The sequence below is a fragment of the Sus scrofa genome, chromosome 14, assembly GCF_000003025.6.
Source record: "Sus scrofa isolate TJ Tabasco breed Duroc chromosome 14, Sscrofa11.1, whole genome shotgun sequence".
Taxonomy (NCBI): domain Eukaryota; kingdom Metazoa; phylum Chordata; class Mammalia; order Artiodactyla; family Suidae; genus Sus; species Sus scrofa.
Window position 1 is genome coordinate 110,794,465 of NC_010456.5, and position 11,211 is coordinate 110,805,675.

The 11,211-nt window shown below is 46.4% G+C and overlaps 1 protein-coding gene across 2 annotated transcripts; it reads right to left on the reverse strand.

Annotated features, from left to right (window-relative positions):
- Window positions 840-11,167, reverse strand: SLC25A28 (solute carrier family 25 member 28). 2 transcript variants are annotated; one of them, XM_003133165.4, is made up of 4 exons: window positions 10,731-11,167; window positions 4,220-4,448; window positions 3,051-3,107; window positions 840-1,700 (listed from the first exon to the last, which is right to left on the reverse strand). In XM_003133165.4, exons 1-4 carry the CDS (start codon window positions 11,019-11,021, stop codon window positions 1,183-1,185), a joined length of 1,095 nt encoding a protein of 364 aa, XP_003133213.2. In that variant the 5' UTR covers window positions 11,022-11,167; the 3' UTR covers window positions 840-1,182. The 2 variants fall into 2 exon arrangements, with proteins under 2 accessions (XP_003133213.2, XP_020928173.1); XM_021072514.1 differs by lacking the exon at window positions 4,220-4,448 and having other exon boundaries at window positions 10,731-11,160.

The window sequence follows — 11,211 nt, forward strand, 5'->3', positions numbered from 1 at the left end:
ACTGAATGAATGAATGAATGATGACAGATGGCATAGCAAAGATGATAGATGGAAGTTTTAGGAGAGTAATTTTCACTCTGTGTGCTGAAGAACTTGCTAATAACTGATGCCATCCAAAAAAGACTGACCCACAAAGCATGGAACCCAAGGGGCCATCAGCAGGGGGTGGAGTACCTGGCCTCCTGCCCTGTCTGCCCAAAGGCACAATGAGATTCACTTCTGGGGACTAAGGTCTAGGCTGGGGTCCCAGTTCTGCACTTACTGTGAGAGCCTGAGCAAGTCACAGCCTCTCTGAGCTTTCCTTACCTGTAGAATAGAGATGATGCCTGCCCTGCCTACTTCAGATTTTATGAGAACCAAATGAGTACTTTGTAAAAGCCTTAAAATCAAATGAGAGGTATTATTATTATTTACCACATAATCTTCAGGACTTGCAGCTTCACTGACTAATTTTAGCTTTGCAGCTACATTAGAAAAACCATGTGCCATTTGGAAAGTTTTACTGCTGCAGGCAGAGCTGAGAACTAGAGCAGAGATCCTCTCCTGCTTCCGTGGCACGCCACGCCCTAGGGAAAAGGCAGTAGCAGGAATCAAGAGGACCTGTTTAGTTAGGATCTGTCAAAGGCAGGCCATTGTTCCCACCATCAGAGATTCCTTGGAGCCTATTACTAAAAAAGGGGGCGTAGGGCCCCCAAGTCTTAAATCACCATGAAAACAGCAGAAACAAAAACTAGACCTATGCAATAAACCCTCCCCTTGGGCCCCTTGATTTATGCTTAAAGTCAAGAACAGTTGACAGTATTTCACTTCCCCTTTGGCAAGACAAACCAAAGAAACCATTTAACTTAAAGGCTTTTTATTAGGAACCAGGGGAATGAGCTGCTTATCCCTCTATAACAGTCTAGAGCAGGGCATCGGGCCCAGGATGGAGAGAGTGTCAGAGATGCTGTGGTGTGTCTCGCTGCACTTGCTCAGGGTCTGGAAGGAAAGGCGGCGGAGGCGGCGACGACGACAGAGGGCGGCAGGAACTGGTGTAGCCAAGCCACCGAGAGCCTGAGGAGAGCCCTCTGCCTGCCGTCCCACTCCACTCGAGGCTGGAGGATGCCAGGAGACAGAGAACGCGGCTGGAGTGGGCAGGGCGCAGCGGCACTGGCTGAACCCCTGGCTCCATTCAGTGCTGCTTCACTTGCCTGCCCTCCACTCTTCTTGCCGTTTAGTGATCAGGTATTTGAAGAACTCATACACAGACCACGCGATGGCTGTGGAGGGGATCTGGTAAATTACTCTCGCCTGCACCCCTCGGAAGTAGGCGGTCACTCCGCCTACTTGATACACCGTCCTGAAGGCACTAGCCATGCCTGTGATGTGTCCTGTAATGTTTGAGTTCAAAGCCAGGGACTCCTGGGTATTGAGCAGTGTTTTGCAAACGTCCAGTGGGGTTGTGGCGGCGGCAGCTACAGCTCCTGCGCAGGCTCCGGAGAGGACGTGGGAGCTGGGGTTGTACCGTCTCTGGGGGTTAAAGTGCTCCTGCAGGAATTCATAGGTCATGAAGTGGATGGCTTGGAAGGGAACGTTCATGGTGAGCTGGGTGGTGTAGCTGCGGTAAAAGGCCCCGGCCCCTTCGTTTTGCCACACTGCCCGTACACAGTCTGTCACCCGGTGGTAGGGTGAGTTGTACATCTGCATCCTCTGCTTGACCACTGGTAGTACCATTGGTGACAAGGAAGGAAACGGTGACAGCAAGCAGCCGGTGAGCAGAAGTGTCCAAGTTCAAAGTCCAAGTCAGCCGATCAGCCATTGGAACAGAGAGAGAACAAAGGATGGGTGAATTGTCAGTTAGCCTGATGAGTCGAGGTTTTCCTTTTTTGAGGGGCGGGAGGTAGGAGAAGGTTGATAAAGGACTGAAAAATAAAGGGCCCTTTTCCAGAGGGCTTCCTTGAAATAAGTACCTACCTATTATTATCACCATCTTACCCTTTCATACTCTTAAGAAATGACTCAGTGGGAGTTCCTGTCATGGCTCAGTGGTTAACAAACCCGACTAGTATCCATGAGGACGTGGGTTCGATCCCTGGCCTCGCCCAGTGGGTTAAGGATCTGGCGTTGCCGTGAGCTGTGGGGTAGGTCAGACATGGCTCGGATCCTGCATTGCTGTGGCTGTGGTGTAGGCCGGCAGCTACAGCTCCAATTAGACCCCTAGCCTGGGAACTTCCATATGCCATGGATGCGGCCCTAAAAGGACAAAAGGCGAAAAAGAAAAAGAAAAAAGAAATGGCTCCGTGGCAGAGAACATAAACTATGAACACAGAACCTTAATGATCCCAAATCTCACTGAACTCTTAGAGCGTGAGAAAATTTTCCTTTCACTGGAGAAGGAGAAAGAAAAGGGCAACGAAAACCAAAATTCTTAGCCAAGGAGAGTGGCTTTAGTTCCAAACATCTTCTCAGGTAGATGACATGGTATGAGTCTGGGACCTTCAGCTTAGTTTTGGCCCTTTCCATGCTGTGGCCTTGCCCAGACAGGTAAAGCACTGGAACTTTAAGGACATGGCAACTATGCTCTCCTTTTGTATTTGTTTGGGGAAAAGCCAAGCTCCAAGCAGCAGTGCAGGGACTAAATCCTACCCATGTACCCTTTCATCCTAATCACAACCATTCTTCCTTCCAACAAGATAGATAGTATTTTCAAATTTCAAAATCCATCTGTGCCTCTTGAAGTGAAATAATCTGCTAAAGTTTTAAAATCAAATCCACTATAAAGGGGACTTCCAGGAAGGCCCAGGAACAGGCCACACAGAGCCATACCTTTTTCCAGGAAAGCCCCAAAGATGAATCAGATTTCAATGAATATGCTTCCCATCTAAGGAAATCCTTCTCATTACCAACAAATGGAGGGAGCGCCCTCTGGTGGTAATACAATGTAACATGCCAGGATTTCCCACCAAAATTGATGGCGTGCTCTCTGGCTTTCTTCTGCAAACCAAAATCAGAGGAAAAGCACAGAGTTGCAGCTGCAGCTTCCACAGAGGGAGAAGGTGAGGAATCATTACCTTCTGCTGGATTCATGGCTGCATCATGAAGTAATGTTGCTACGCACCCGGCCGCACCTGCAAAGGAGAAAACAACTGCCATGGTAAGGCCAGGAGAGGGTGACTGATTCATTGAGGCCCCAGAGTGAAGGGGCCTGGCTGTGCTAAACCACAGCAGGGAGAGGGAATGATAAGAGCCAGTTTACAATATGGGAACCCATTGCTTCTAAACTCCTATTCAGGGAAATAAAGATATTCATTCCCTCTAACCTAGCAATGCCATCAATCTCCCTGCTACAGCTACGATAAGAAAGGCCAGGGAAAGTCTGAGAAAACAGCCCAGATTTTATCAACACAGGTGGCTCTGAGAATAAATGCAGTTCATGCTCCACAGAGGAAGCCGATACACTGTGGCCAAGGGATGCCAGCACTTCAGCTGCCCCCAGAGGGAGAGCACACGAGCAGGTGGGCAGTAGTCCACCAGAGAATCTCACCCTCTGTCCTGCTGCCCAATCCCAGTCTCCAGATCCTAACAGCTGTCCATCTAGACCTTTCCCTCAGGTGCTCAACTACCGTATCCCTCACGCTTACCTCTCCACTTCATTTACTTTCACACAATCCTGGGTGTCCGGGCTGCTATCCCCTCCCTTATTTCCACACAACCGCCAACCCTCAGGTTTCTTTGTACAGAAGCCCCCTGGCCCCAACCCCATTCACTTTTAGAGGCCTTGTCATGTCCTCAATGACACAAACTGCTCCTGGGCAGCTGGGATCCTGAAAAGGTGAGGCAAAGAGCTGGGGCTCCATTCATATCTTCCTTAGGTGGCTGGGTCACCTCCAATCCCATCCTGAGGAGCAGGAAACCACCTAACTACCAAGAAGTATGTAACGGGCAGGTGGGAGTTCAGTGTGTGTCCCCACATCACCAGGGCAGTAGAAGTTGATGTCAGGGAAAAGACGGGAGGAGTGAATGAAGCTGGAACAAAGGGAGGGTACTGTCACCCTTTGTTGAGGTGCCTCCAAGCAGGGGTGGGGCTGAAGCAGCCCGCTGAGAACATCAGGTCTGGAAGTCCCTCCCAGATAATGTGGCCTACCCTAGCTTCAAACCCTGCTGAGACTGGAAAGCACGGACAGCAGCAAAGCCCAGAGAGTTGGGAAAGTGGGGGAACCAGCACAGGAAGGCTCAATACCATTGGCAATATGGCTATTGCCCCCAGGGTGGATTACATCACTCAATGTCTTTTTTAACTTTTCATAGCAGGCAAAATAGAGGGCGTGGGCAGGCCCTGCGCCTGTTGCTGTGACGTTCAGCCCCCGCATGGGCCTCCACAGGCCCTCCGTTCTTATAATCCTCCAGAGGGCCTCCAACACATTGCGATAGCGGGCGGCGGGATCAGGCTGCAGGCTCTGCATCCGGGTCTGAAAGCACAGAAAGGAGAAGTGCAGTGTCAGTGATGCCGACGCCGCACCCAACCTCAGCGCTCAGGCCTGGGCCCTGGGCAGACCTTCTACGTGGAACCGCACCAGCAGGCAGAGGTGATACCTGGCATCCGGTCCTACTTCCTTCCATATCTATGTCCAGTCTTTCCAAGTCTTGCACCTTTCTTTCTGGTCATCTGTGACCCTACAAGAGGAACGCTGTTATTTTCCCTCCAAAAAATCACTCCTCGATAATGGTTCCTTAAACTCCAAAATGATTCATAGCACCAGCAGCAAATATTAAGCCTGTGTCTCAGGAGAACTTGCTTTTGTGTCTGAATATAAAATTCAGGCTAAGAGTTCTTTACAAATGGATTCTAAAGTCCATGATTGACTGTCAAGAACATACATTATTTTTCTGAAGACTGATCCTGGGCCTGGTTCCTGACCACATCCTACACCGACCAACGAGATGATGGCTTATTCTTTGATTTATCCTTGGTGGTAATCTGACCTTTTCAGACTGTTTGGCATTGGCAGAAGTAGCCTTCCTGATAGATGCTGCTCTAGTCTCCTGGGAAAGTTTACCCTCAAATTATAAAAGTGGAAAGCAGTCTAGTCTCTAAAACTGAAGGGGCTTTCAGATCTCTCACCTAAACTGACTGAATTGCAAAACTGGCATCAGTGAATAAAATCGGTCTTGGTGAAACATAACCCTTGGAATCTCTAGAGGATTCAATGATTGGAATGAATGTATATGGTAGACACTCTGTATGATGTTCCTGGACAAAGTTTTATTCAAATTTAGAAAATCAATCTTATTTGAAATACTTCCCAAATCACAGCCCTTCTCTGAAGGAAGAGTCTTCCAATACAGATCTCCTGTATAATGATCTATTGCAAGCTTAAAGTAGCATGAAGACTATCAGATAATATAAAACCAGTGTCCACTGCCTGGAACACAATAGGTATTCAAGGTTTGTTGAATGAATGAATCTGAGCTTTGCACCAATTCAGAAAGTAACAAGTAGGCCTTTAGTGAGCCAGTAGGGGCAACTAATGCCCAAGTACAGTTTAAATTCCTACTTTATTCCAATCACCGATTGAAAAATCAGTCTGGATTTTTTTTAAAAGCTTGAACCTTCCTGTTGGTCATTTAGAATCCAAGAGTATTGCCTCCTCTCAAGAGCGTGGGAGAAAAGAAGCTAACCAGATTAACAGGTCCTACTTAGCTGCAAACAATCCACATTCCTCTAAAGCTATTTTCTCCTCCCTTCTCCCAACAAAGAACTGGTAGCCTGAAAGTTTAATGACTAGAAGTTCAATCAGAAATACACAGTATCACTTATCACAGTGCGACACATTCTTTTCTACCTCTCAAAAAAAAAGTCCACCAGAAGCATAAATTTCCAATAAAAAAAATGTGTTTACTGATCTTTCCCATCACCCCGGGGGTATAAAATCCATCAGAGGAGTTATTCAAGGAGACCACAGGTCTTTGCTGGCTATGGTCACTAATAAAGATAAACTGGGGAGTTCCCATTGTGGTTCAGCGGGTTACAAACCCAACTAGCATCCATGAGGATGCGGGTTCGATCCCTGGCCTTGCTCAGTGGGTTAAAGATCCAGTGTTGCCATGAGCTGTGGTGTAAGATGCAGCTCGGCTCCTGTGTGGCTGTGGCTGTGACGGAGGCCTGCAGCTGTAGTTCTGATTCTACTCCTAGCCTGGGAACTTCTACAAAAAAAAAAAAAAAAAGATAAACTTAGGCCCTTAAAAAAGAAAAAGGTAATCTGGGCCTTGGCCTGATGGCTTAACAATGACATGTTTCCATATATTTTGTTCAAAACTAATCTTGCATTGGAAGAATGTTTAGAAATTGCACTGTTCTACTGAAGTGAATGGCATATTTTGGTAACCAGTCTTGAAAGGTCCAGCCTTAGAGGTCTGGAACCCTTTGCTCTCAAAAGAAACCTGAACTGTGGGTACATTACCTTGAACATTTTACACACACGTCTAAATCTCTCAGTTCTCATTCACTGAAAATATACCTCATGGAGAAGACTCAGGCATAAGCCACAGCAAATATTAAAACTAATGTGGATCTCCAAATTTGTAGGCCAATAAATCTATCTTTTAGAAAAAGATGAAATTTCTTTCTTTCTTTTTTTTTTTTTTTCATTTTGCCTTTCTAAGGTTGCTTATGTGGCATATGGAGGTTCCCAGGCTAGGGGTCTAATCGGAGCTGTAGCCACCGGCCTATACCAGAGCCACAGCAACCCAGGATCCTTAACTTACTGAGCAAGGTCAGGGAGAGAACCCGCAACCTCATGGTTCCTAGTCGGATTCGCTAACCACTGTGCCACGATGGGAACTCCAGAAAAAGATGAAATTTCTAAGAATTAATGAATATACTATTGCCTGCCTTTGTAGAAAAGCCAGCAGACTAATAGGTAAGTGGTTTGGTCAAACAAGCCATCTAGGAGTCAGGAAGCCTGACTGGGAGCCCCATCTTGCTAGATGTGTGGTCTTGGGTAGGTCCCTTAAACTCTCTGAGCTTCAATGTTGTCATTTATAACAAGAGACTAAGAATGTCTGGCTTATAGGGGGCTTCAGAGTTAAGGCATGTAAAAGCCACTGTTAATTTATGAGTACTAGAAATAGAAGGCTTTTTATTGTATTTGACTATGATTCTCATAAATAGTAGTTCCTATCTTAGAATTTATAGATCAAGGCAGTATTGTCGATTGTATACGTCATTTTGCACATATGTAGACGCAACTAACTGGTCTTTAACCAGTAAGAAATCAAATTTGATTTTGTGTTTTTTGTTTTCATTTGCAAGTTTCTCTGTGGCTATGGTTTCTACGTCCAGCTGTTAATCTAAAGGTCATGTTTAGGAAAGAGCACTGTTATGAAATTCTGTGCCTTTCTTGTTTCTGAAAATCTGCTTTGAGGAGGCTGTATGGAAGGCCTGGGAGTCAGACTGGGTTTACGTCATAACTCTGCCACTAACTCTGTGACCTTGGACAAGTTACTTACTTGCCTCCTTTCCTTCATCCATAAAATAATGAACTTCGTGAAGTGTTTCAAGGATTAAAGGAATAAATGTACGTAAGGCACATTAGATTGTGCTCAACAAACACAAACTCTCATTTATTGAATACTTATTAGATATAAGAAAATCAATTTCCATTCCCTAACCTTCCAGTGGTGAATGTATGTATAGAGAACCATTTACATCTGGAGTTTGGAAAAGATTTATTTCCCTTTGTTCTTTCCCTCTTTAACTTATTATGTAGGTAGATTACTTACTTCACCACGACAAAGCCAAAAAGCAGCACCACGACAAAGCCAAAAAGCAGCACCTGGTGACAGGTGAGTACTTAGCCAGATAAGTTTGAGAAGAGTTCTGACTGCTTTGGGCTGCAGAATCTATCCCTTTAGACAGTCTGGTGCTTGGCTCTGAGGCCCAGAAAAGGAAAACTGGGATTCACTTGGGCTCCCAAACCTGCCAATTGTGACCATGGAAATAGCTGGCTGAATAACTATAGCCTAGCAAGGCTATGCTGACTTCCCGTGGTCCCTCTCAAGGATATTTTAAGTCGACTTGACCCTGATAAGTGACTGGGGGTGCACAGGCTTGCATGCCAAGAAGCACTGTCAGCTTTCATTTGCAAACACTGATTGCCTTCTGGGCTCCAACACAGATACCTGCCTCTAATCTTAGGTTCCCTTGGGCTGCTCTTCCTCTCCACCACCTATTTATGGTAAAAGAGGAAGAAGGGGTGTCTGGGGACAAGTGAACTGGGAAGCTCTTTCTGAAGGAAGAGATTTGAATTTGACTTTCATGTCTGCACAACAGTGTTTACTGTAAACGGTGTTTACTGACACTAAACCCTTATGGTCTCACCTCATTTTTCCCTCTAGTCATGTAAATCCCAGCAGTAATGGCAAATGAAAATGATTCTTCTAAAATACATTTCGTAGCCTCCTGAGCATTTTTTCCCTCCAGATCAAATAAGTATTTCTTTAATGTAGTGCTTTGACTGTAATGTTGTAGTACTCATTTTTCAAAAACAAAACTTCAAAGCTTATGCAAATGAGTGAGAACTGTTCTTCAAATTAGTTACCTTGGAAAGCTACAAGTGACTTATTCCAGCACTGCTGCTGGGGCTATGCAAAACATCTCTGGAACTCCTCTTCCAAAGTGTTTCCTCAGTGGGTGTAGCAGCCTCCGGAGTAAATCAGTTTCCTAGCTTTCCAGTCCTACCTTATCTCTGACTCCAATCACTCCATTTTGATCTCCCACCTTAACTGCCATATCTGATTCTGAATGGTCTCAATTACCAAAACATCAACTCCATCTTGTCACAGGACAGAGACTTGCCCCATTTAAGGATATGCATCCAAATATTCCAGAGGCATTTCCAACAGAGGAATTTATAAAATGTTTACAACGACAATAGCATTATGTAAATATATGGAGTAAGGAAATAGCCTCCTAAGGTAAAAGAACAACACTTAAACTGATAAGCTGTAGTAATATGTCTGTCACATGATTACACTGTATTTTTCAAGCCATTGAATAATTTTTCACTACTCTCCTTGGTCCAGTTTTCGTTTGATAGCCATCCTGAAAGACGGCACCCTAAAAACCCTGCTCTCTATTCAGAGTCTAAGTATAGTGGGGTTACTATGCAGTTAGATCATGTTAACTCTTGGATATAAAGCATTAACAACTCACAGGCATTCAACCTAGACTTTTACATAAATGTCTGAGTCTCTTTGTTTGTACTTGTCGATGTGACATTACCATATTGTTAAAGCATTAGCCAGCCTCTTACTTCTCTCTCATGGATTCTACTGTTTATTTCTATTCCTCTCAATTGACATGGGTATTTAAAATTCGAATATCCACTTTAGCCAAGTGCATTTACCCCTTTCAATGGGCATGGCCCTCGGTAGGAGTTCACTTGCAATGTGCTAGAATACTACCAACGCAGTGTTATTCACAAAGCTTAATGAGCACTTTCTCCATTTCCTCATTCACATCACTAATGAAAACATGCAAGGGTACTGGAACCAGAGAGAAGCAGAAGAGAGAGACTTTGCATCTCCCAAGGTGATGCTCTCCTCCTGAATATGTAACATTTTCCTAATTTGAGGAGAAAACACATTGTCTTAGAACTGTGAGAATACTGTTTGACTATTGCCCTTAACATGTAAAGGAGGAAACAGTCTCTGTCATTATACTTATTTCAAGTCTCCCTGAGTGTACTTCTCACTCAGTTTATTTAGTGGTGGTTCCTTTGCTAACGCATAAGAAAAAGAACTGTAAAGAATCTGTTCCCCTCTTCACCCAGCTTTTCTCACAAGTACCTGACTTCTTGGACCCACTCATCAGGCTGCTTGGTGTGGATAAAAAAATTAAGTTTTACTTTCACATGAATCACATCCTCGTATGGATCCGATTTTATTTTCTTCACACTAACATCTACTTTCCAGTATTGCCATGCTTCCCTTCTAAGCAACTTTTCTCTTGTTGTCTACCTCAAGTGGCTAAAAAATACACCATGAGGTCCATTTCTCCTTTGAGGGCCACTGTGCTCCCTGCACATACACAATCCCCATCCCAGCTCAATTTTCATGGTCAGGAAATAGGTGGGGTATCATGCTTGCTGCATAGAGAAACCGAAACTTTTTCCTGAACATCATCTTTCCCACATTATTTCCAGTCAGGAACTCTGAATTCTGACTGCACAGTGATTTCAAATCACTCATGGGTTAAGATTTAATAAGGAAATCCTTTATCTAACTGAGAGATCCCAGATTCTGGTTCCTGCCCTGTCTCTTTTAAGGGAAAACACAGCAAGAAGCTTGTAAGAGCATTTGCCAGAGAACATCTCAAGCCATTAAGATCCTATTCAAGGTCTTCAGTAGGCTTCACCTTAATCAAGTTAGTAGCACTTACCTGCTCCCTTCCCACCCGACCCTACTCCTGTTTAGTCCCAGCAGGGATCCAGGCCTTTGGCTGACAGATTTTCTTTCCAGAGTCCCGATTCAAATCTCACTGAAGGTTAGAAAATGGTCCTGGTTCCTAACTGGAATCAATTCCTGACCGGAACCTTGCTTGCATGGAGTATGGTCGAATAGCGTGGCTGGTGACAGGAGCCAGAAAGGAACCCATGTCGGCTCCGGCTCTCGGCTGAGACCCTGACTCCGGACATGACCCAGGGGTCAGGTCAGCCCCAGGTTGGGTTCAGAACAGGTCCAGGTCTCACCTTGACGCAGTCGATGGGGTACATCACGCAGTGCTCCAGGATTCCTGCCACGGCGCCCGCCACCATGTGCGTGGTGACAGTGGCTCCAGCCGGCAGCGCCTCGTAGTCTGGGCCGGAGTCCGGATCCTGCCTTACCGGGGGCCTGCAGGCCCCGGCCTCCCCGCCGCTGGCCCCCCGGCCCACGCCCCGCTGCAGCCACCCTTCCAGCAGCGCCGACTCCCCGGGGCTCCGCCCCGGCCCCGCTGCCGGCCCCCCCGCCACACCGCCAGTACCCCGCCCCTCCAACTCCATCCACCCAGGCCAGCTGCGGCGCCCACCCCCGCTGCCGCCGCTGCCGCCGCCACTGCCGCCGCCGCCCCCCAGCCCCGTTGCGTCTGCCTCAGGCGCGGCCCAGGGAGCCCGGGGCCTCGGGCTCCCGCTTGGCCCCGAAGACACGCCCCTCAACCAGCCATTGGTGCAGCCGCCAAGATAGCCCCTCCCC

What these genes read in the sequence shown, in the direction of transcription:
- SLC25A28 (XM_003133165.4), bottom strand. Translation starts at nt 11,021, where the DNA reads ATGGAGTTGGAGGGGCGGGGTACTGGCGGTGTGGCGGGGGGGCCGGCA. An exon ending in ACCCCATCGACTGCGTCAAG is followed by an intron (nt 4,449 to 10,730) that starts GTGAGACCTGGA and finishes CTGTGCTTTCAG; the next exon opens with ACCCGGATGCAGAGCCTGCA. An exon ending in CAATAGCCATATTGCCAATG is followed by an intron (nt 3,108 to 4,219) that starts GTATTGAGCCTT and finishes TCTCCTTTGCAG; the next exon opens with GTGCGGCCGGGTGCGTAGCA.